Source organism: Puma concolor, chromosome D4 (assembly GCF_028749965.1).
Source record: "Puma concolor isolate L17-30 chromosome D4, mPumCon1.1.hap2, whole genome shotgun sequence".
Taxonomy (NCBI): Eukaryota; Metazoa; Chordata; class Mammalia; order Carnivora; family Felidae; genus Puma; species Puma concolor.
Window position 1 is genome coordinate 25,196,932 of NC_141679.1, and position 26,437 is coordinate 25,223,368.

At 39.7% G+C, this 26,437-nt stretch overlaps 1 protein-coding gene across 4 annotated transcripts in view; it reads right to left on the reverse strand.

The window, feature by feature from the left end:
* Window positions 1–26,437, reverse strand: part of KIF27 (kinesin family member 27) — a 99,518-nt gene that overhangs the window by 10,923 nt on the left and 62,158 nt on the right. For all 4 annotated transcript variants that reach the window (XM_086685092.1, XM_025931619.2, XM_086685090.1 and 1 more), the window contains 4 exons: window positions 23,337–23,450; window positions 13,548–13,724; window positions 5,637–5,852; window positions 833–1,039 (listed from right to left, as the gene is read on the reverse strand). In XM_086685092.1, the coding sequence (XP_086541218.1) occupies window positions 833–1,039; window positions 5,637–5,852; window positions 13,548–13,724; window positions 23,337–23,450 (714 nt within the window). The remainder of the gene's footprint in view (window positions 1–832; window positions 1,040–5,636; window positions 5,853–13,547; window positions 13,725–23,336; window positions 23,451–26,437) is intronic.

Here is a 26,437-nt window from a genome sequence, read left to right on the forward strand (position 1 = left end):
CAGGGTCAGAAAACCCACTGACCTTAACCTGGGTGCTTTGGGTTAAGAACCTGTGCCCTAACCCGTGAGTTCTCTGTATCAGAGCCTCAGACAGCACCACACCATTTTTCTGCCCTTCGTACATGTGGTGATAAGGATGCACTCTGATCAATGATAGTAGCTTACTACTGACAGTCATTATTCAAGAAGAGGGCTGTGTATAACATTTCCATTAATTTTTCATCTTTATTTCACTTGTCTAACAGAACTAGAATTTTATCTTAAAACTCCAGTGTTTTATTTTTCATTAATTGTCTGATATTCCTTTACACTGAATATACCTTTCAGAGAAGAGTTATCTGTTTAACACTTCATAATATATACCTTAAGAGAAGACATCATTCAGGTTAATGCTAAAATCTACTATTATCTTCATTTCAGTTCATAGGTCTGATGATAATGTACAGGTACAACCCCCCCCCCGCCCCCAGCAACGAAGGAAAGGGAACCCAAAGTTGGAGGGCCCTTGATTTTTCATGAATGCTGAGCAGCAACAAGCAAATCTAGAAAATATCCAAGAAATAGTAACTGAGGAATAGAACTTGAATTCTTCGGTTTTTAAAACTATTACAAAAAGCCCTTCTTTCAAAAGGCCCTTCCAACTTTAAGAACCTCCCGAAGTTGGACATGCACAAAACTTTCAGATGATTACACTCAGTACTGGGAATGGGAAATCATACTTCAACGGTATTTATGCCATCAAATTTTTAGGCCTTTCAATTTCTTAAATGTGAGACATATAAGCATCCTGACCCACCCTTCTATAAGAAAATCCTGTCCCTCAGGAACAAACCTTATTGAAATATCTGAAAAGAATAGCTCTAATCTCAATGGGACTCAGGCAAATTAGTTTTTCCAAGACATTTGCTTCACTACAAGAGAGGTTTTGGAATGAAGCTCTGAGCGAGTTCTGGCGACTCCGGATGCTTTCATTCTTGTATTCAATTGCAGCTTCCAAAGCTTCAATCCCTTCTTCAAGTTGGAAAAGAACATGTTCTTCCTAGATATAATAGAAATCACCCATTTTAAATGTAATACTACAACTTGGACTTGGTCATACACTAAGATCTCAACTATGCTATCGGAGTCTAACGAACATTACCATTTGTCTACTAAATTTTAACGTTTATCGAGTGCCTGCAATGCTACACAATGTATGTGTATACACACATATATAAAACATAGAATCATTGAATCCTTGCAATAAATTTTGTGTAGTAAAATGGAAGAGGCAAAAGCTAGGTGAGTTATGAAACGTCCCAAGGTCATACGGCAAATGCCAATAACCAGGAAATACACTTGAACAAAGCCTCAGCCTCCAGGACCAGCACTATTGCCAGGTGTCTCCTTCCACAGCTCCTAAAGTGTATATTATGCGTCCGAGAGATCTGGATACTCCCTAGTATCCCTTCAAAGAGCTATCGAAATAACAGACTGCCAGGAGGGAAAGAAGAAATAGATTTAGAATAAATTATTAAGGACTAGTCATCAGAAGAGAATCTCTTAGGGAGAAAAGATTATGGCATAAAAAAAAAAAAGTAGTGAGAATTTAAGGACATGAAACATTTCATAAAATTCCTATGAGATGTCATTACGGGGCAAACAAAGGCATTAAAAATGGTGGTGGTACAACTTTTTTCATATGCTAGAGAAGATTTCCTTCGTAGGAAAAAAGAAAAACAAACCTGATGAATCCCTGTCAGTTCTTTGGACTATCCAAACACATAATATTTGGGAGTGTCCAAATTTCTGGCAAGAAATTATTTTAAACTTGGTGAGACTTGGATAAATATTTCTGTATACCTGTATGTGTGGTGGAGGGTTACCACAACTTTGAGTTCCTTGAAGGCAGACCATCTTGTCCATACTCAAGTCCTTACTGCCTGGCACAGTACCTATCATACAGTTTAAACTCAGTAAGTATCTGCTGAATGAGTTAATGAGGAAAAAGGAGAAAAAAATATTTTCATATGTCTGATTATGTGATCGAAATATTTCTTTCCACTCCTTCCCCCAGCATTTCAAGAGAAAATAAGGTTAATATTTCTGATCTACCTAAAGAATAGACTGACTTTCAGAACTCCTTTTCTGGAATCCAGGGAAAAGGTATGTAATAACTCATTCCAGTGTGAGGTTGAGTAATACTTATTAAAAAAAATTTTATAAAAAAATCTCCTGAAAGAGCCATTTTGTTTCTCTGTGCAATCACTAACCATCAAGGATTTGATGATCTGATAATCACTCCATCAGGAAGAAAATAATATTCACCTTTTTAAGAAAAACAAACTTAAGTCCTGAAAGGTACATTGGTGAACGGATAAGAGGAACCAGAAAATAAAAGTGGACTATCCAAAGAACATATTTAACTTTTGAATGCATACTATGATATTTTCCAAAAACAAATGTGGCAAGAGTTTACCTTTATATATGTCTGAGAACAATTTGGCCCAAATTTAGTTTCTATAGTTTGCATCTAAGTTAGGGAAGTACTGAGATAATATAAGGCAGTATGACTACAGAACCCTGAGGATGGCCCAATCCAGTGAGGCTGCAGTGTATAAATATTCGTGATTCCCTTGAACCCAGCAATAGGTGTGGGTTGGCAAGATGAATGGCAATGGGAAACTGTTCCAGGATGAAAAATGGCCAGGAGGCAAATGACAGATTATCAAGAGTTGACTAATGTTTTATCACAGAGCACTGCTTTTTCACACATGCACCAGGGATCTTGTTAAAATGCAGATTTCTGATTCAGCAGGTCTGGGTGTGGCCCAAGGCTCTGCATTTCTAACAGGCTCCCAGGTGAGGCTGCTGCAGATCCAGAGAGCACACTGAGAGCAACAAGCACCTAAAGCAGGGGGTCTCCAAACAGTTTAGATCACACATCCCTATCAGTGAAAAACCAAAACCAAAAACCAAACACACATAAACACTTTTAAGCACTGTATATACGTATATTTCTATGCACGTTAGTGATAAAACATGAAATTGAAAGTACAAGTGAAATAAACATAATAGTTCTTATATTTTCTCCTATGCCCCTCTCACTGAGCAACTGCTGTGTATTATTAGAAAAATGGAGTTGAAGTATTTTTTTAAATTTGTTTACGGAATTTACCCACAGAACGAAGTATTTGTCTATATTAAGTTGTTGCAGAATCCTGTACTAGTATAATCTAAAATCTTTCTATCACTTCCCATTATGAAAACGGTTTTAATCTATTGTGGCAAGAGAAAATAATTCTAAGCTAGTTTAAAGACATCGAAACAGCCAACTATTGCACCTAGATTTTACTGATGTCTTGTGTCACATCACAATCTCATGTTCCTGATCACCTGCTATTGGCAGATCTGTTTGGTAATGTTAATCTTGGCGTTAAGACAGTAGTGAGAGCAGAGCCCACTTGAGACTGACACTAAGAAGAACCAACCTTGTGGAAGAAGGCTGCACAGAAGCTCCCATGGCTGACGGAACCCCACGAATTGTAGGAGGCTCAGCATTCCCTCAAACCAATCCACACTGGCTGCGACACAGGTATTATGCATGGTGCTGTGTTTTCCCCACAAAACCCTAAATAATGTTTTTTAGTTATAGAATTCTATATGAAATAGAAATGTAAATGTTTCTTGATAGTGACAATGGAACTTCTACCCTTTCTGCAAAAATAATTTGCTCGTTCCCTTCTTCATGCCTTATTTATGATGTTCTATCTACAACGGCCTTCTTTCTTGTATCTACCAGTATTGTGGTTTTCATAATTCAGCTCAAGTTTCTTTAAATTTTTTTTTTTTTTAACATTTATTTATTTTTGAGAGAGCGAGACAGAGCCTGAGCTGGGGAGGAGCAGAGAGAGAGAGCTGGGGAGGAGCACAGAATCCGAAGCAGGCTCCAGACTCTGAGCTGTCAGCACAGAGCCCGATGCGGGGCTCAAACTCCTGGACCGTGAGATCATGACCTGAGCTGAAGTTGGACACCCAACTGACTGAGCCACCCAGGCGCCCCTCAGCTCAAGTTTCTAATGCACCAAAGTTGCCTTGATGAATCTTCCCCCCACATGATCACTGCATTGCTTTGTATAAATAATATAATAAGTATAGTTTTATTACATTATTATAACTTGCTTTTTTTATGTTCTTCAGGGTTTAGAGTTTTCTTATATTTGTCTCTTTTCCCCAGATAGAGTATGAATTTCTCAAAAGAAGCATAATGCTTTTTACTGTTTTGGTTTCTTCTATAGGGTCTGGTAACAGTCTTGGGCAGGCAAGAATTCCTTAAATACTAATATTACATTTTGCAGTATCTTAGGCTCTCATACCTCTCGATCTACAAGGCCAGGCTCCAATTTAACAGCCCCAGGAGGACAGTCTGATTCTGTGATCCTCTCAGCTACTCATGTTATTAAACTGGGCAGTGAAGCTTATAATGCCACATAGCCCCCAATCAAGTTAGTCTTCAATTTCTTTCATCCACACAGTGAACAACAATCTCATTTATGAAATCTTTGCTCTTGTTCCTTCTTACCCAGCCCCCTTAACTTCCATCTCCCATTTGCTCCAATCTAAAACCATATGAGATTCGGCAAGGTGCGTGATCCCCAGCTACTCACTTTCCCTTAACAATCTTCTCTTGCTTTGGTCATGACAGGACAGCAACAATAAATATTTGCATAGAGGGGCATGTGGGGGCCTCAGTTGGTTAAGCGTATTACTCTTGATCTTGGCTCAGGTCATGATATCACAGTTCGTGAGTTTGAGCCCCATGTCCAGCTCTGCGCTGACAATGCAGAGCCTGCTTGGCATTCTCTCTCTTTGTACCCCTCCCCTGCTTGTACTCTCTCTGTCCTCTCAAAATAAATCAATAAACTTACAAAATATCTGTAGAGAACATGTAGGCTCAAAAATTCATACTTGTCTGATAAAGTAAGGGATAAGTACCATTGCCAACTGATGTAAAATTTTGAAAAAAGACACAGTCTGGGACAATTGTGACAGCCAATAAATATACTATCTTTTACAGAGTTTAAAAAAATAAAGGTGAGAGGAGCCATAAGCTCTCCCAAATGAAAACTGCAACTCAAAGGTATTTTTATTGGGATTTGAGTTCTATGCATCTACTTGGGCTGGAATATGCTCCTGCAGGCTGGGCCTTTCTGAAGGAATTAACCCTTAATGTCCTAGTCATTCATGTATGTAACGAATTACCTAGTATCGTTCAAGAAACTTGCAGAGAGGAGGTAGGTGCTCTCTTTGGAAGAACTGAGAAAAAGAGTTCTTCAGCTCATCTGTGTTCTGTGATGTCAGATGAGAAACCCCAGCTGAGAAAGTCCCTACTCAAGGTAAGTGTTAGTTTCCCATCCGTGAAGATGCCAGTAGGAGGCCATGTTCACGGACCCCTGTGTGAGGATATCACAGTCTCTGGTCAAGCATGGCTTATGGCACCTAATGGGTGTCAGCTCAACTCATCACATCTGACAAAGTCTCAAGAAAACAGAGTTTACTAGATTTATCCATTTTTATGTTTAAGTTAACAAAGACGGAGGAAATCATCCAAGTGACCCATCATAGAGCACTTCCAGTTCTAAAGAATACTGACTTACTTCAGGTGACAACACACTACCATTTTTAAGTTTCTCGTCCACACTGTTTCTTCGTCTCTGTAGCTGATCCTTCTCTTTCTGGAGGGCCTGAACTTGTTCAGAAATCTTTATTTTCTCCTCAGCCGTGCTGCGTTGCAGCTCTACATTCTTTTCAGACAACTCTTGGTCCAACAAGTTCAGGCGAGTTGATATTTTCAAACTATCTGTGTTTAAGACCTAAAAAGACACAATCAACCAAACACCCCAAAAACAGTTATTAGAAACCCAAACTGCATATAAATTAGGAAAAACAGAAAAAAGTTACTAACTGAATATATTTTGAGCTTCCACATTATTGTTTTCTCTTATGGAGTTTTTTGGGCTGGGGGGTTCATTTTTTAAAATCTTAAGTCGAATGCCTTTTTTTTTTTTTTTAATGAAGATTCCAATGATGAATTTACTGCCAAGTATTGCTTGGCTATACCAGACTACAGAGTATTGGTTTTAAGAGGTAACATTTTTTGGGGGGCGCCTGGGTGGCTCAGTCGGTTAAGCGTCTGACTTCGGCTCAGGTCATGATATCACGGTCCGTGAGTTCGAGCCCCGCGTCGGGCTTTGTGCTGACAGCTCAGAGCCTGGAGCCTGTTTCAGATTCTGTGTCTCCCTCTCTCTATGACCCTCCCCCGTTCATGCTCTGTCTCTCTGTCTCAAAAATCAATAAACATTAAAAAAAATTATTTTTAAAAAGAGGTAATATTCTTTTTTATTATTTTTTAAATTAAACTTTTCTTCCTTGGCCTGTTACACAGTTATATGATCTGTAACTATAAGTTCTCTATAGGTTGAGATTTGGTTTGTTGTTTAAACATATAATTTGTTTCTGCTCTTATTTCATTCTGGTCAGAAAATATGGCCAATTAGAGTAATGGAGATCTTCATTATGGCCTAACTTAAAAGAATTTTTTTTTAAGAAAATTTTTAAGGTGCACCTGAGTGGCTCATTCGGTTAAGTATCCAGCTCTTGATTTTGGCTCAGGTCAAGATCTCACAGTGAGTGTGAGCCTTGCGTCAGGCTCTACGCTGGTAGTGTGGAGCCTGCTTGGGATTCTCTCTCTCTTCCTCTCTCTCACAACTTCCTGGCTCATGTTCTGTCTCTCTCAAAATAAACAAACATTAAAAAAAGAAAATTCTTAAAATGGATTTTCATCTAAGTAGTTACATGTATATATACCACAGGTTTAAAAGTTTTTAAAAAAGCAGTCTCCCTACCCCACCCTCTTACCTGAGTCCCACTCTCCAGAAACAACTATCTTCAACCTTTCTAGCTATTTCTGCTTGTGTTAATGTCCATGTTTCTAAATAACATAACCAATTTCAAATAGTGCCCACAGATGGACTATTATGGAAGACGAGCACTTGGCACTATTATGCCTCCTCTACTTCCCCTCCCTCTAGTCTCCCAGTATAAGGTGTATTACAGTTTTATGTTAAAGCAATATTCAGTTCACATAGCTTTGTGAGTATTATTCACAGCTCAAATGTCTCGTATAAAATTATCATTTTCCATAGGGTATGACTGCTGGTATGTTCTACTAATTCTTCTCCAATACAATTCTACAGTTCCTCTCAATACTGTTTTTTTTCACTTGACCAAAACTTAAATCAGGTCATCTTTTTGTTCTATTCTTTTTCTGGAAACATTTTGCCTGAAATCTCCATCCTCCTGCTCCAAACTGGACTGGTTATTCTGGAACTTCCTTTTAGTATTATCCCTGGAATTTCCATGTTGGATCACACTTTCAGTACCCCAAGTCTTCCTTTTTCATAGCTGATGCCCTCATTTTTGTGGAGCATATCCTCTAGTAGTTTCCTGAGAGATGAGGTCAGAGATCATTCTTTTCACTTGAAAATGCCCTTATTCTGCCTTCATATTTGATTCAGAGTTAGGCTCAAAAGAAGTCTTGATTGGAAATAATTTTCCTTGTGAGTTGGAAGACTGCTGCAGGTCTTTTAGTGTCTACTGAAGAAGGTTGAGAAGTCCAATATCATTCTGATTGTTGAGATTTACAAGTGACTCATGTCTTCTATCTGGTAGTTTTCAGGATCTTTTTTTTTTTTTTTTTTTCCTCAGTATACTTAAAACTTCACAGTGATAAGCTTTTGGCACTCATTTTGCAGGCCGTTGATGACCAATTTCCATCTAGAGTCTCATATCTTCAGTGCTGGGAAAATTTTTTGTATTGTCTTTGATAGTCCCCTCTTCTGTTTTCTCTGTTACAGCTTTCTGAAATTCCATTTCTTGGACGTTGGACTTCTGGATTTATCTGCCAATTAAATTTTTTTCTCTTATTTTCTATTAATTTATTCTTTTATTTACTTTCTGGGATATTTTCTCAATGTTATCCTCCAATGCTTTAAATTTCCAACAGTTCTCAGAGTGCCTGGGTGGCTCAGTCAGTTGAGCATCTGACTCTTGATTTCGGCTCAGGTCATGATTCCAAGGTCATGGGATTGAGCCCTGTGTTGGGCTCCGTGATGAGCGTGGAGCCTGCTTAAGATTCTCTCTATCTCCCTCTCTGTCCCTCTCTCCCTCTTGCATGCTCTCTCTCTAGAATATAAAACATATGTTGAAAAAATTAAAAATAAAATGTTTAAATTTCTAGCAGTTCTCATTTTATGGATAGACTATATAATCTTTCAACACCTTGAGAAAGGTTTTTTGAAAGTTTTTTTCAGCTCCTTCCTCTATTTCTGATGTCTTTGAGCTTCTTTTTTTCTTTTGGACTCTGACTTTCATGTTAGTAGCATTCCTGACATGGATGTCACATTTAAGAGTTAGGTATGAAAATGCTGATAAGTTCTGTAGTAGGTATACTTTGTCACCATGGGATGTATCTGGGGTCTGGCCACTTAGTTGGGGGCCCCCAAGGGTGTTTTTAGGTCTTTCTTCATGGACTGTTTCAGAAAATCCAACAATGTCTTGTTTGGAAGTATAAATCTGGCTGTCAGCATTTTGGGATCCAAGTAGGTGTTAGGAAATGGCTATCTCAGGATTCCTACGTAGACTGACTTTTATTCATTACCTCTTTTGAGTATTCTGACTTACCGTGACCATCTGCTGTACCTGGTTCAAACTTCAGAAAATAAACCGTCTGGTCTTCAAAGTGAGAAAAGGGTGGTTTCCTGATGATGTCGTTTCCATCCTATGCCTCACTTCTGCCTTCTGAAAATCTTAGTCCCTTCATTTCAGAGTCTTTTTGTATTCTATGTGAATTCTATCTCATAAAGGTATCATTACTAAAAAAAAAAATGTTTTTTTACATTTATTTATTTTTGAGAGACAGAGCACAAGTGGGGGAGGGGCAGAGAGAGAAGGAGACACAGAATCCGAAGCAGGCTCCAGGCTCTGAGCTATCACACAGAGCCTGACGCGGGGTTTGAACCCACAAACCATGAGATCATGACCTGAGCCGAAGTCGGATGCTCAACCAACTGAGCCACCCAGGCACTCCTCTCATAAAGGTATTATTAAAAAAAACAAAAACAAACAAACAAAATACTAGGGGTGCCTGGGTGACTTAGTTGGTTAAGGGTCTGACTTTGGCTCGTGGTCTGTGAGTTTGAGCCCCCACTGGGCTCTGTGCTGACAGCTCAGAGCCTGGTACCTGCTTTGGATTCTGTGTCTCCCTCTCTCTCTGCCCCTATCCCGCTCGTGCTCTATCTCTCAAAAAAAAAAAAAAAAAAAAAAAAAAACTCATGCTACAGCTCTCATTCATGTCCCTCTTAAGCTCTCAAGGCATTTGGATTCCAGCCTCTTCTGCTAAGTAAGTAACTACTTACCTATACCTTCCCATCTTACATTTTTTGGTAATCTTTAGTCTTCTGTATCTTTTTTTTTTCCTTTATGGGCTTATAGCTTTTTTTTGAGTAATAGCTTTATTGAGATCTAATTCACATACCGAACAATTCACCTAATTATTTATTTTTAAAGATTTTATTTTAAGTAATCTCTATACCCAATATGGGTCTTGAACTCCCAATCCTGAGACCAAGAGTTGCACACTCCACAGACTGAGCCAGCCAGGCGCCCCTAAGTCCCCGATTTAAGTGTATAATTCAATGGCTTTTAGTACTCTCACAGAGTTGTGTACCCATCACCACAATCAATTTTAGAACGTTTTCATTGTCCTCAAAAATAAAACCCCATGCCCCCTAGCAGTCATTCCACTCCCCATTCCCCACTCAGCCCTAAGCAACCATTATTCTACTTTTTGTCTCTACAGACTTGCCTCATCTGCACATTGATATAAATTACATGTACATACAACATGGGTCTTTCGTGACTGGTTTCTTTCCCTTAACACAATGTTTTTGGGGTTCATCCACGTGGTAGCATGTATCAGAACTTCATTCTTTTCTATAGCTGAGTAACATACCCTAGTACGGATATACCACTTTCTGTTTATCCCATTCATCGGCTAATGGGACATTTGAATTTTTTTCATTTGAGGCTATTGTGAATAATGCTGTTATGCACATTCATGTACAAGCTTTTGTGTAAACATGTGCTTTCACTTCTCTTGGATATATACCTAGGAGTGGAGTGGCTGGGTGACATAGTAATGCTATGATTAACCTTTTGAAGAACTGTAAGATAGTTATCCAAGGCAACTGTACCATTTTACAATCCCACAAGCAGTGCATTAAAATTCCAATTTCTTCATATTGTCGCCAACACTTAGTATCTATTTTTCTGACTACAGCAATCCCAGTAAGTGTGAAGGAGTATCTCATCTATGTTTTGATTTGCATACCCCTGATGGCTACTGATGTTTCATATGTTTATTGGCCATTTGTATATCTTCTTTGAGAAATGTCTACTAGATCCTTCACCCATTTTTAATTGAATTGTAAGACTTCTTTATATATTCTAGAGACAAGTCCTTTATCAAGTAGATGATTTGCAAACATTTCTCCCCATTTTGTGGGTTGTCTTTTCAACACCAACTTTCTTGATGGTGTCCTTTGCATAACAAATGTTTTTAATTTTGATGAAGTCCAATTTATCTAATGTTTCTTTTATTGCTTTTGCTTCAGGTATAGCAAAGAAACTATTGCTTAACCCAAGATCACAAAGATTTACACCTTTGTTTTTTTCTAAGGGTTTTATAGTTTTACCTCTTACATTTAGTTCTGCGACTTACTTTGAGTTGAAATCGTATATGGTATGAAAATAGGTTTTTTGTTTTTTTTTTTTTAATTTTTTTTTTTTCAACGTTTATTTATTTTTGGGACAGAGAGAGACAGAGCATGAACGGGGGAGGGGCAGAGAGAGAGGGAGACACAGAATCGGAAACAGGCTCCAGGCTCTGAGCCATCAGCCCAGAGCCTGACGCGGGGCTCGAACTCACGGACCGCGAGATCGTGACCTGGCTGAAGTCGGACGCTTAACCGACTGCGCCACCCAGGCGCCCCGAAAATAGGTTTTTTTATATCACATTCCATGTCCAAAATGCATAGGATTGAACCTTATAAATACTTCTTAAAACACTGGAAAAAAATGTAATCTATTCACACCTTTTGTTCAGAAAAAAACCCAGCAGTATAACATCACCAAGTTTCTCTTCTGTTTCATTAAAACAATCTTCAAAGAATCAATTTTGCTTTGCTCTGCTGTGGGTTTCATTTATTTCTACTCTCTACTTACCTCAGTATGTTCTTGCTTCCTAAATTTTACATCTTGTTCAAAGTAGAAAACTTCAATTTTTTCCCCCCTGTATCATGAAGTAAACTTATTTCAGGAGAAAGGGTTTTTTTTTGTTTTTTCCTCTTTTTTTCTTTTGTGATATGGAACATATAATAAAGGTCCCAGTTTATTTTCTTCTATTTACACATTGATATTTAAATGTGTTCATCTCTCTTGCTGTCATTTACATGTTTTGAGGGGTAGCTTTTCAAACTCGGCCCTGACAGGGGCACCTGGCTGACTCCACTGGAGGAGGGTGCAACCTGTGATCTCAGGGTAGTGAGTTTGTGTAGAGACTAGTTAAAAATAATAATAAATATAAATATAAATATAAATAATATATAATATATATAAATACAAATATATATAAATATAAATATAATATATAAATATAAAAATATAAATATAAGTAATAATAATAATAAACTTAAAAAATAAAAAATATATAAAAGTAAAATAAAAAAAAATTGGGGCGCCTGGGTGGCGCAGTCGGTTAAGCGTCCGACTTCAGCCAGGTCACGATCTTGCGGTCTGTGAGTTCGAGCCCCGCGTCGGGCTCTGGGCTGAGGGCTCAGAGCCTGGAGCCTGTTTCCGATTCTGTGTCTCCCTCTCTCTCTGACCCTCCTCCGTTCATGCTCTGTCTCTCTCTGTCCCAAAAATAAATAAACGTTGAAAAAAAAAAAAATTTAAAAAAAAAATAAAAAAAAAAGTAAAATAAAAATAAAAAAGTAAAGTAAAAATTAAAAAAAAGTAAAGTAAAAATAAAACTTGGCCCTTACAGCCAGCATGAGCAAGCTACCTGATACAGCACCAACAACAAGCCTGGTTAGAGGGGCTGCCCCTATCCCTGGGTGCCAATAGCTATTCAACATGAATGGGGAAAGGAGGACAGAGCAGAGGTAAGTTCAGGTTTCCACACTTGTCTGCCTGTTGTATTGAGGTGGAGAGGCTAAGAACACATGACCATCATCTCAGATCTTACTGGTCTAGATGCAGCCTGAAAGGAAGGTCTACTAAAGAGGCAGGTCATTGATCCTTGCTGTTCAATTACTCAATGTATAGACTGTCCTCGGCCTGATGGGCAGAAAGTCCTCCTCAAGTCTGGGGCAAGCCAGCTTCATTTTCAGATGCTGTTATTGCTATAGTTGAAAATATACATAGCTACATCCAAAAAACGTATCCCCTGGTTCTTCTATTCCTTCCATAATCATTCCTTTTTCAAAACCTGAAATTGAGGCAAACCCCTTCATAAAAATCACTTCTTTGGCTCATAAAACCCACGTTCTCCAGCAAAAGTTCTTGTAAAGGTCCCCAAGTCATTATAATTTGAAAACTGAACAAATCTTCATCACATAAAAATCTCTCTTTTACATCAACCCTGCAAACCCCTAACTTTGGGTAGTAGTGATAGCTAGATCATTTTTTTTTTTAATGTTTATTTATTTTTGAGAGAAAGGGAGAGACAGAGTGTGAGGAGGGGAGGGACAGAGACAGAGGGAGACACAGAATCTGAAGCAGGCTCCAGGTTCCGAGCTGTCAGCACAGAGCCTGATGTGGAGCTTAAACTCACAAATGGTGAGATCATGACCTGAGCTGAAGTAGGACGCTCAACCAACTGAGCCACCCAGGCACCCCAATAGCTAGATCATTTTTAAGTCTATTTTCCCAAATTACCAGTGTTCTCTATACAGCATCAAATGGTACAATTTATTTCTTAAATATCCACTAAAGTTAATAACAGAGGTTGCAGGGAGAAAAGGAGAGTTACTGCTTAATGGTTATAGACTTTCTGTTTGGGGTAATAAAACATTTTGGAAATAGGGTGATGGTTGTATAACATTGTGAACGTAATTAATGCCACTGAATCACACACTTACAAACGGTCAGAATGGCCAATTTTATGTTATGTCTATTTTACCATAATTTTTCAAATACCCAAAAATGTTAATAATAATATACTTGGCAGAACATTGAACCAATGAACATTGAACATTCGACTTCAAAATTGCAATAGATTTTAGTGGTGGTCATTAAATAAGCACTAATATGCAAAAATACATTGAAAACCAGAAGAGTTTTCTTTTGGTTTCTAATTTCATAGTAGTATGCTTTACTTCTTAGAGAGAAAGGTAATCCTAGTTTATATGGCTTACACCCAGAATCCAAGAGCATAACAAATCGCATACCTGGCTAGATCTCAACTTCTTATTTTCCAGGTGGCTCTTCTCCTGTAACAGGGCCTCCTTCTTACAAACTATGGCCTCTCGTTTTTTTAAATCTTCTTCCAGCTCCTCCAATTCTTGGCGTTGGTTCAGGACTTTTTCTACTTCTTCATCTAACCATTTCTTTTGCTCATCCAATTTCTACATTAAAATTTCAAAGAAACGTCATTACATCATTTGTTTTTCTTCTGCCATAGGATGTATATTGTAATAATGTAATTTCAGATTGGCTAAAATACCTTAAATGAACATTTAAAAACTATTGGTGAGAATAATAAAACAGTGTTCCGGGCTAAAATCATTAGGAAGTGGTTCCAGTTAACATCTTGCTGTGTTTTATAGGGAATTAAGATGTATTCTCCGAACATGTTTGAGTCTGGGATTTTCTAAGTTGACAAAAGGACTGACAATTTTTCCATACATATATTAAGAGGTAATTCTGAGAACAGGCTGGGGGATCTTTTCCTCTGTCGTAGAGGAACATACCTCCATCACAGCACTTACACTGTTTGGTGCTCTACAGTCTGTCTCCCCAACTGAGTTCCTTGACTGACTGGACAGACTGTCTTTTCTAACTCTCTATCCCCAATGCCTGCTATACTTCCTGGCCCATGACCGGCCTTCAATAAAATGTTATATGAATGACTGAATGAATGCCTGATCCAACTAACTAATCAACAAAGTAAATGAATACACGGTGGAAGACACATATAATAGGGCATGGAAATCCACTCTGCACTGTAGCCTGTCAACATCAATTATAAGATAAAATGAGCTGGAAGGAGTTCCAAAACAAGTATCTTAGTATTCTCTCAAATCGAGGATACCCAGAAAGAAAAAAATATGAATGGAATATGACTAAGATCAGTTCTACCAAGCGCCCATCCACACTGCGGACATGGTAATGAAGCAATGCCATATAAACAACAAATAACAGGGAAACAAATCATTCAGTACTATTTTCCAGTTCTTCTCCAATTGATGAAAATGGTGCTTAGAAATCTATATTTAAAAAATGAGATGGGGGGGCGCCTGGGTGGCGCAGTCGGTTAAGTGTCCGACTTCAGCCAGGTCACGATCTCGCAGTCCGTGAGTTCGAGCCCCGCATCGGGCTCTGGGCTGATGTCTCGGAGCCTGGAGCCTGTTTCCGATTCTGTGTCTCCCTCTCTCTCTGCCCCTCCCCCGTTCATGCTCTGTCTCTCTCTGTCCCAAAAATAAATAAAAAACGTTGAAAAAAAAATTAAAAAAAAAAAAAATGAGATGGGGTGTCCGGGTGGCTCAGTCCGTTAAGCGTCTAACTCTTGATCTTTGACCCAGGTCATGATCTCATGGTTTGTGAGACTGAGCCCTGTCGGGCTGTGTGCTGACAACACAGAGCCTGCTTGGGGTTCTCTCTCTCCCTCTCTGCCCCTCCCCCGCTTGTGCTCTCTCTCAAAATAAATAAACGTTAAAAAAAAACCAAAACAATGAGATAGTGAATATGCATGAGGAAAAGAGAGTGAAGTGGCCAAAGCAAAGTAGATCCAGTGCTATGCAGTCCTCCATCCAGACCTAGATAGCATGGCCCTACAAGCACTATCGCATCCAAATAATATTGAAGTAATATTGAAGCCTATAACAGTAGCTCTACAGTTTATAAGAAACAGGAAGGATATCCCAGAACTATAGAGACACTTTTGTTTCGTTATATCCAGCTCTACCTTAGAAACTCCATACAGGAGAACCTATGAAGTCTAGCAATTAGCTAAAACATATTCTATGAACATTCCTTGACTTGGAGTGGGGTTTGAAAAATTAATAACAGATCTTTTGTAAGGTCCATTCCAATAGGAGGAAAACCTGAAAAATTATGATTGTTGCTAATAAATGCTGTGTACAGCTAACTCCCAGGTACCATGTCAGCAAAAAGGGAGTGAGGGACTGGAATGGCTCTAAGAAATGTCAGTGCTGGCCTCACAGAGTAAGAAATATTTTGGCAGTCCTTTGAAGAATGGGTAGGAGTGCACATAATACAGGTTTTTTAGGGAAATAATAAATGAGTGGATTTTTCTGCATTTGATATAATAAAGGTTACGATTTATACAATTGACTGTACCTTAGTAAGTTTTCTGAAAACTTATTGATTTGTCTTTTCTCCTTTAATAGCAAAGGTTCCTATCACACAGTTCCTATCACACAATTCAAAAAATACTTCCTTATAAAGGAGCTTCATAACAAATCAATATCCTATTCTAAGCTCTTTGGATACCCATATTGATTACTTTATAATCTTGTTCTTATTTAGGGTCAAATTCTGGAAAGTGGGTTTTTCTTTGCAGTGTTTAAAAACATGAAGTTTTGGGAGAATAGGAGAAGATGGCGGCGTAGGAGGACGCTGGGCTCACCGCGCGTCCTGCTGATCACTTAGATTCCACCTACACCTGCCTAAATAACCCAGAAAACCACCAGAGGATTAGCAGAACGGAGTCGCCGGAGCCAAGCGCAGACGAGAGGCCCACGGAAGAGGGTAGGAAGGGCGGCGAGGCGGTGCGCGCTCCACGGACTGGCGGGAGGGAGCCGGGGCGGAGGGGCGGCTCGCCGGCCAAGCAGAGCCCCCGAGTCTGGCTTGCAAAAAGCGGAGGGGCCTGACGGACTGTGTTCCGACAGCAAGCGCGACTTAGCGTCTGGGAGGTCATAAGTTAACAGCTCTGCTCAGAAAGCGGGAAGGCTGGAGGACAAAGGGAAGGAGAGCTGCTGAGCCCCCGGACGACAGAGCTCAGTTTGGTGGGGAACAAAGGCGCTCGCCAGCGCCATCTTCCCCGCCCATCCCCCAGCCAAAATCCCAAAGAGAACCAGTTCCTGCCAGGGAACTTGCTCGCTCCGCGCGCAAACACCCAACTCTGCGCTTCTGCGGAGCCAAACCTCCGGCAGCGGATCTGACTCCCTCCTGCTGCCACAGGGCCCCTCCTGAAGAGGATCACCTAAGGAGAAGCAAGCTAAGCCTGCCCCTCCTGCCCCTGTGCACCTTGCCTACCCACCCCAGCTAAGACGCCAGATCCCCAGCATCACAAGCCTGGCAGTGTGCAAGTAGCCCAGACAGGCCACCCCACCCCACAGTGAATCCCGCCCCTAGGAGAGGGGAAGAGAAGGCACGCACCAGTCTGACTGTGGACACAGCTGTGGGCTGGGGGCAGACATCAGGTCTGACAGCGGCTCCGCCCACGAACTCCAGTTATACACCACAGCACAGGGGAAGTGCCCTGCAGGTCCTCACCACGCCAGGGACTATCCAAAATGACCAAGCGGAAGAATTCCCCTCAGAAGAATCTCCAGGAAATAACAACAGCTAATGAGCTGATCAAAAAGGATTTAAACAATATAACAGAAAGTGAATTTAGAATAATAGTCATAAAATTAATCGCTGGGCTTGAAAACAGTATAGCGGACAGCAGAGAATCTCTTGCTACAGAGATCAAGGGACTAAGGAACAGTCACGAGGAGCTGAAAAACGCTTTAAACGAAATGCATAACAAAATGGAAACCACCACAGCTCGGATTGAAGAGGCAGAGGAGAGAATAGGTGAACTAGAAGATAAAGTTATGGAAAAAGAGGAAGCTGAGAAAAAGAGAGATAAAAAAATCCAGGAGTACGAGGGGAAAATTAGAGAACTAAGTGATACACTAAAAAGAAATAATATACGCATTATTGGTATCCCAGAGGAGGAAGAGAGAGGGAAAGGTGCTGAAGGGGTACTTGAAGAAATAATAGCTGAGAACTTCCCTGAACTGGGGAAGGAAAAAGGCATTGAAATCCAAGAGGCACAGAGAACTCCCTTCAGACGTAACTTGAATCGATCTTCTGCACGACATATCATAGTGAAACTGGCAAAATACAAGGATAAAGAGAAAATTCTGAAAGCAGCAAGGGGTAAACGTGCCCTCACATATAAAGGGAGACCTATAAGACTCGTGACTGATCTCTCTTTTGAAACTTGGCAGGCCAGAAAGAATTGGCACGAGATTTTCAGTGTGCTAGACAGAAAAAATATGCAGCCGAGAATCCTTTATCCAGCAAGTCTGTCATTTAGAATCGAAGGAGAGATAAAGGTCTTCCCAAACAAACAAAAACTGAAGGAATTTGTCACCACTAAACCAGCCCTACAAGAGATCCTAAGGGGGACCCTGTGAGACAAAGTACCAGAGACATCACTACAAGCATAAAACATACAGACATCACAATGACTCTAAACCCATACCTTTCTATAATAACACTGAATGTAAATGGATTAAATGCGCCAACCAAAAGACTTAGGATATCAGAATGGATAAAAAAACAAGACCCATCTATTTGCTGTCTACAAGAGACTCATTTTAGACCTGAGGACACCTTTAGATTGAGAGTGAGGGGATGGAGATCTATTTATCATGCTACTGGAAGCCAAAAGAAAGCTGGAGTAGCCATCCTTATATCAGACAAACTAGACTTTAAATTAAAGGCTGTAACAAGAGATGAAGAAGGACATTATATAATAGTGACAGGGTCTATCCATCAGGAAGAGCTAACAATTATAAATGTCTATGCACCGAATACTGGAGCGCCCAAATATATAAAACAATTACTCATAAACATAAGCAACCTTATTGATAAGAATGTGGTAATTGCAGGGGACTTTAACACCCCACTTACAGAAATGGATAGATCAACTAGACACACGGTCAATAAAGAAACAAGGGCCCTGAATGAGACATTGGATCAGATGGACTTGACAGATATATTTAGAACTCTGCATCCCAAAGCAACAGAATATACTTTCTTCTCGAGTGCACATGGAACATTCTCCAAGATAGATCATATACTGGGTCACAAAACAGCCCTTCATAAGTTTACAAGAATTGAAATCATACCATGCATACTTTCAGACCACAATGCTATGAAGCTTGAAATCAACCACAGAAAAAAGTCTGGAAAACCTCCAAAAGCATGGAGGTTAAAGAACACCCTACTAACGAATGAGTGGGTCAACCAGGCAATTAGAGAAGAAATTAAAAAATATATGGAAACAAACGAAAATGAAAATACAACAATCCAAACGCTTTGGGATGCAGCAAAGGCAGTCCTGAGAGGAAAATACATTGCAATCCAGGCCTATCTCAAGAAACAAGAAAAATCCCAAATACAAAATCTAACAGCACACCTAAAGGAACTAGAAGCAGAACAGCAAAGGCAGCCTAAACCCAGCAGAAGAAGAGAAATAATAAAGATCAGAGCAGAAATAAACAATATAGAATCTAAAAAAACTGTAGAGCAGATCAACGAAACCAAGAGTTGGTTTTTTGAAAAAATAAACAAAATTGACAAACCTCTAGCCAGGCTTCTCAAAAAGAAAAGGGAGATGACCCAAATAAATAAAATCATGAATGAAAATGGAATGATTACAACCAATCCCTCAGAGATACAAACAATTATCAGGGAATACTATGAAAAATTATATGCCAACAAATTGGACAACCTGGAAGAAATGGACAAATTCCTGAACACCCACACTCTTCCAAAACTCAATCAGGAGGAAATAGAAAGCTTGAACAGACCCATCACCAGCGAAGAAATTGAATCGGTTATCAAAAATCTCCCAACAAATAAGAGTCCAGGACCAGATGGCTTCCCAGGGGAGTTCTACCAGACGTTTAAAGCAGAGATAATACCTATCCTTCTCAAGCTATTCCAAGAAATAGAAAGGGAAGGAAAACTTCCAGACTCATTCTATGAAGCCAGTATTACTTTGATTCCTAAACCAGACAGAGACCCAGTAAAAAAAGAGAACTACAGGCCAATATCCCTGATGAATATGGATGCAAAAATTCTCAATAAGATACTAGCAAATCGAATTCAACGGCATATAAAAAGAATTATTCACCATGATCAAGTGGGATTCATTCCTGGGATGCAGGGCTGGTTCAACATTCGCAAATCAATCAACGTGATACATCACATTAACAAAAAAAAGGAGAAAAACCATATGATCCTGTCAATCGATGCAGAAAAGGCCTTCGACAAAATCCAGCACCCTTTCTTAATAAAAACTCTTGAGAAAGTCGGGATAGAAGGAACATACTTAAAGATCATAAAAGCCATTTATGAAAAGCCCACAGCTAACATCATCCTCAACGGGGAAAAACTGAGAGCTTTTTCCCTGAGATCAGGAACACGACAGGGATGCCCACTCTCACCGCTGTTATTTAACATAGTGCTGGAAGTTCTAGCAACAGCAATCAGACAACAAAAGGAAATCAAAGGCGTCAAAATTGGCAAAGATGAAGTCAAGCTTTCGCTCTTTGCAGATGACATGATATTATACATGGAAAATCCGATAGACTCCACCAAAAGTCTGCTAGAACTGATACATGAATTCAGCAAAGTTGCAGGATACAAAATCAATGTACAGAAATCAGTTGCATTCTTATACACTAACAATGAAGCAACAGAAAGACAAATAAAGAAACTGATCCCATTCACAATTGCACCAAGAAGCATAAAATACCTAGGAATAAATCTAACCAAAGATGTAAAGGATCTGTATGCTGAAAACTATAGAAAGCTTTTGAAGGTAATTGAAGAAGATTTAAAGAAATGGAAAGACATTCCCTGCTCATGGATTGGAAGAATAAATATTATCAAAATGTCAATACTACCCAAAGCTATCTACACATTCAATGCAATCCCAATCAAAATTGCACCAGCATTCTTCTCGAAACTAGAACAAGCAATCCTAAAATTCATATGGAACCACAAAAGGCCCCGAATAGCCAAAGTAATTTTGAAGAAGAAGACCAAAGCAGGAGGCATCACAATCCCAGACTTTAGCCTCTACTACAAAGCTGTCATCATCAAGACAGCATGGTATTGGCAGAAAAACAGACACATAGACCAATGGAATAGAATAGAAACCCCAGAACTCGACCCACAAACGTATGGCCAACTCATCTTTGACAAAGCAGGAAAAAACATCCAATGGAAAAAAGACAGTCTCTTTAACAAATGGTGCTGGGAGAACTGGACAGCAACATGCAGAAGGTTGAAACTAGACCACTTTCTCACACCATTCACAAAAATAAACTCAAAATGGATAAAGGACCTGAATGTGAGACAGGAAACCATCAAAACCTTAGAGGAGAAAGCAGGAAAAGACCTCTCTGACCTCAGCCGTAGCAATCTCTTACTCGACACATCCCCAAAGGCAAGGGAATTAAAAGCAAAAGTGAATTCCTGGGACCTTATGAAGATAAAAAGCTTCTGCACAGCAAAGGAAACAACCAACAAAACTAAAAGGCAACCAACGGAATGGGAAAAGATATTTGCAAATGACATATCGGACAAAGGGCTAGTATCCAAAATCTATAAAGAGCTCACCAAACTCCACACCCGAAAAGCAAATAACCCAGTGAAGAAATGGGCAGAAAACATGAATAGACACTTCTCTAAAGAAGACATCCGGATGGCCAACAGGCACATGAAAAGATGTTCAGCGTCGCTCCTTATCAGGGAAATACAAATCAAAACCACACTCAGATATCACCTCACGCCAGTCACAGTGGCCAAAATGAACAAATCAGGAGACTATAGATGCTGGAGAGGATGTGGAGAAACGGGAACCCTCCTGCACTGTTGGTGGGAATGCAAATTGGTGCAGCCGCTCTGGAAAGCAGTGTGGAGGTTCCTCAGAAAATTAAAAATAGACCTACCCTATGACCCAGCAATAGCACTGCTAGGAATTTATCCAAGGGACACAGGAGTACTGATGCATAGGGGTACTTGTACCCCAATGTTCATAGCAGCACTCTCAACAATAGCCAAATTATGGAAAGAGCCTAAATGTCCATCAACTGATGAATGGATAAAGAAATTGTGGTTTATATACACAATGGAGTACTACGTGGCAATGAGAAAAAATGAAATATGGCCTTTTGTAGCAACGTGGATGGAACTGGAGAGTGTGATGCTAAGTGAAATAAGCCATACAGAGAAAGACAGATACCATATGGTTTCACTCTTATGTGGATCCTGAGAAACTTAAGAGAAACCCATGGGGGAGGGGAACAAAAAAAAAAAAAAAAAAGAAGAGGTTAGAGTGGGAGAGAGCCAAAGCATAAGAGACTGTTGAGAACTGAGAACAAACTAAGGGTTGATGGGGGGTGGGAGGGAGGAGAGGGTGGGTGATGGGTACTGAGGAGGGCACCTTTTGGGATGAGCACTGGGTGTTGTATGGAAACCAATTTGACAATAAATTTCATATAAAAAAAAAAAAAAAAAAAAAACAAAAAAAAAACATGAAGTTTTGTTTTTGTTTTATTAATATTTTTAACCCAATATAGTGCAAGCTGTGGAAATCTTTTTATTGTTGTATTCATTTAAAATTTAGATCCTTAGGGTTTTGAAAAACAGGTCTCACTGCTCTGTGTGTTCCTACCTCTCTTACTCTCCCACATACCCGTTCTGCCCAGAAATGTTATTACCAAGCAGCACAGAATGTCAGAGTGATAGCGCTTAACCAATGTCTAAAACATACTAGGTAAAATAAATAACTCGGGATACATTCACATCCTCAATTTTACTATTAAAATACATAAAATTTAAGAAAGAGCAAATACATTTTTCAGAAGGTGATGTATTTAGCATTTGAGTGTAATTAGGTTTAATTGCAGTATTTTTAAGATTTTTAGAATTGCCATTTTGAATTTACATAAAAATACAATTTTGTTTCCTTGAACTTTGAGTTAGTTTACAGATATCACTTTTTAAATGTGGCACTAAAACAGGGTACTTGGGTGGCTTAGTTGGTTAAGCAACCGACCCTGCGGTTTTGGCTCAGGTTGTGATCTCACAGTTCATGAATTCGAGCCCCACATGGAACTCTGTGCTGATAGTGTGGAGTATGCTTGTGATTCCCTATCTCCCTCTCTCTCTCCCCCTTCCCCACTCACTCTTTCTCAAAAATATATAAACATTTAAAAAATAAATGTGGCACTAAAACAATAACTTTTAATACATCATATATGGTACATATATAATTTGGTTATGGTTGAATGGAGGGCTCTGATTTTTAGAAATGTATTGTTTCCATGGGAATAAATACAATCCAGTGAACATGGATTTCATGTTTACATTCTACAACATTCAAATAAATGCATTCTTTTTTTTATGTTTATTTTTGAGGGGGGGGAGGGGCAGAGAGAGGGGGAACCACAGTATCCAAAGCAGGCTCCAGGCTCTGAGCTGTCAACACGGAGCCTGATGTGGGGCTCGAACTCACTGACCACGAGATCATGACCTGAGCCAAAGCCTGATGCCCAACCAACTGAGCCACCCAGATGCCCCCAAATAAATGCATTCTACTGAAAAAAGAATACAAGCACATTTCTGGATGAGAGAGTAATTTTTTTTAATGTTTATTTTGTTTTTGAGAGAGAGATACAAGTGGCAGAGGGGCAGAGAGAGAGGGAGAGAGAGAGAATCCCAAGCTGTGCTGACAGCAGTGAGTCTGACGCGGGCTCAAATCACAAACTGTGAGATCATGGCCTGAGCCAAAGTTGGACGCTCAGGTGCCCGAGAGTAATTTTTTAATAACAGAAAAGCTTTGGGAGAAATATTAGAAAATTTGTAGTCCAGTGGTAAAGTCCAGTGTTTGAAGATTTTATTCAGAGTACACCACTTTTTACCTCTATTTAAACAACCATCAAAGCAGAGAAAGCAGGAAACACTAAACAGAATCGACAAACCTGGAATTGGTCTATACTTCCAAACGAACCTTTTCTCTTTTTCATCTTAAATGCATCAAGGTCCTCAGTTTCCAGTGTCAGAGAGTCTTCCTGTTCTGTTTTTGACTTTAGTTCCTGTAGAGAACAGAAATTAAAAACACCTTATTGCTTTTACTTCCTGGCCATCATTAAATATTTATGCAGATAATCATTTTCTTCACATTTACTTTCTTCCTTGTAAAAAGAAAGAAAATGCATAGATGAAGGTTGGGGCTACTGGAGAGGAAAATAATGTTAGCCCCTCATTGAAGCAATAAAATCTCACAGCAAATCAAGGTTTACTAACATCACTTGGTTTTTTTTCATTGTTTGCCAGTGTTATAAATCAGCACAGCAGGTTAAGAGTCTGAAAATTACAAATGTCCTTTTCTCTTCTGCCTTTCTAAGCTCATGACCTTTTAGTTAGTCTCCCCAAGGCACCCATCTGCCATGGGGATACTAGAAGTTATGACAGTAGAAATATGAAAAGTAATATTCAGTTTCTGTCATTCAGAAATAGGATTTTGTGCATGAGAACAGCCTTTCAAGATAGATGATGGGGGGTGCTTGGCAGGCTGAGTCAGTATAGCATGCAGCTCTTGATCTCGGGGTCACGAGTTCAAGCCCCACACTGGGTGTAGAGATTGCTTAAATAAATAAACTTAAAAAAAAAAAAAAGATATGGGCTCCTGGGCGACTCAGTCAGTTAAGGTCCGACTCTTGATTTCGGCTTGGGTCGTGATCTCATGGTTCGTGAGACTGAGCCCCGCATCTGGCTGTGCTGACATCACAGAGCCTGCTTGGGACTCTCTCTCTGACTCTCTCTCAGCCCTTCCCCTACTCGTGCTCTCTCTCAAAATAAATAAATAAAATTTTTAAAAAAGATAGATCATGGTCCTTTATTTTCCATCCACATTTTAAGAAGCCTCAGGAGTTCTCCTGGGTTTAGAGATGATGCCTCTGTCCACCACTACCTTAGCAGGAATAAGGAAGGAGGCCATGAACCAAAGTGGGCTGGTCTGCATTACTATTGCTTATTGGTCCATGATGGATAAAACTACAGAAATTGAAAGTGTTTAGAAACCTTTATAAAATTGGACAGAATTTTATGTCTGTTGAATATTAATAGTTACAATAAATAATTAAAAGATTGACTCGTATTGTATATTTTTTTATTTCATTTTCATTTTAATACTAAAATGGGCTTGACAAGCTAATAATAAAATGAAAACTGCACCTTCTCCACAGGTAATTTCAGAAGTACTGATATAAAGGAAGTAAAAGGAAACTCTATCATGTTCTAGCCCTGGGAATGGCAGAAAGAAAGAAAGAGATGGTAAGAAAGATGTGTGTTCCAGTTTTCCTCCCTCCGAATTTTGGCCCAGAAAGGGGGTGAGAAGGAAGGTGTATCACTGGGGGCAGAAGGGCAACACGCAGACGGTAGTGCAGAGGACCCACCCACAGGGGGCTGCCCAGCCTCGCTGAAAGAGCAGAAAAGTTCGATCAGGGAAAGAGGGATGAGAGGTGTCTGGGTGGCTCAGCGGTTAAGCATCAGACTCTCGATTTTGGCTCAGGTTATGATTTCACAGTTCATGAGTTCGAGCCCCACGTCGGGCTCTATACTGACAGTGTGGGACCTGCTTGGGATTCTCTTTCTCCCTCTCTCTCTGCCCCTCCCCTGTTCATGCTCTCTCTCAAAAATAAATAAACATTTATTTAAAAGAAGAAGAAGAAAGAAAAAGAGTAGAAAAAACGGAAAGAGACTTATTATAGACTCCTTGGCATCAAGTGATGTGGATCCTGAGAACCAATGACCGTTTCCCCACAATAACTGACCCCAAAAGTGAAGAAGAGGACAGTCCATTGGGCTAGCAAGATAGATGGGGACCTAGTAGCTTCAATGGGGATTCATAATGCCAGAGGAGGTGAGATGAAGCCAAAGCACCTCCATGCTCTAAACTGAAAGCGAGACCAGACTACAAGTTTATGCCAACTCGGGGCTTCATCATGGGACCCAGCAAAGAAAAGCAGACAAGAGAGTGCACATTCCAGCCAGTCACACCCAAGGACCAACTGAAATTCAGGTGATCCTTTTCTCTTCAACTCCATATGATGCAATAAAAGCTATATACCTGACCATCGCATAAACTGGACTGAATATTCTTATTCAAGAGAGCTGAGAGTTACTTACAGGAAATGGTTAAATTACCAGAGTAAGGTTTGAACAGATTGGACATTTAGTTTGTTCCTAGGCTTCCAGCAATTATCATGATGTGGATTGGGCAGGGTGAGAGGGGTGGTGGTGTCATAAAGAACACAGGTCTGCTGCAGACTAAATAAAAGAAATTTTCTCTGCTCACCTGCATTGTATTACAAGTGAATATGACCCTGTTATATTTACCCATTAATTTTTTCATGCTTCCTAGCCACTTGTCCATAGTTATAACTTAGTCCCCGTCATAGTCGCAGCAACGCCAAGATGCTGAAATAAAGGCACCTTATAGTTGCTTGGAGCAGACTCTCTGCCCTTCCTCTTCTTGTGAGTGTACTATAGTAGGTGTCATCCTCTCTACATGTTACTCTAGACGTTATTGCCATTCTCTTACAATATAATCCCTGTTATAATATTAAAGTAACTGTTCACCAGGTATGATGCCAGGCTTTTCATATCTATTTAATTGTCCCATTTAATCCTCACGATAATCTTCTGAGACAGGGACTATTAAAAACTCCATTTGATAGCTGGAGAAAATTGGTGTTTAGAGAGGTAAAAAGCTCAAGATCACACTATGACCCACAGTTTCAAGGGTTCCCACACTTTTTCTTACAGCCTATGCACGGACTTCAGTTAAGAACTGGTACTCCAAGGAGAACCTACACAGACATCGTGGTATTCTCCGGAAATGGTTTAGTCAAAGGGAGAATGAAGAAATAGGCATGTTGGAAAGTTAGCCCCAAACAGAAGACTGTGAGCAGCTTTTCTGTTTTTGCATGAAGTAGTGGAAACTTTAATATATCTCTGGAATAGACTTTTTCCTTTTTCTGGAATACTCGTTCTCCCTTTACATAGGGTCATTTCCCTA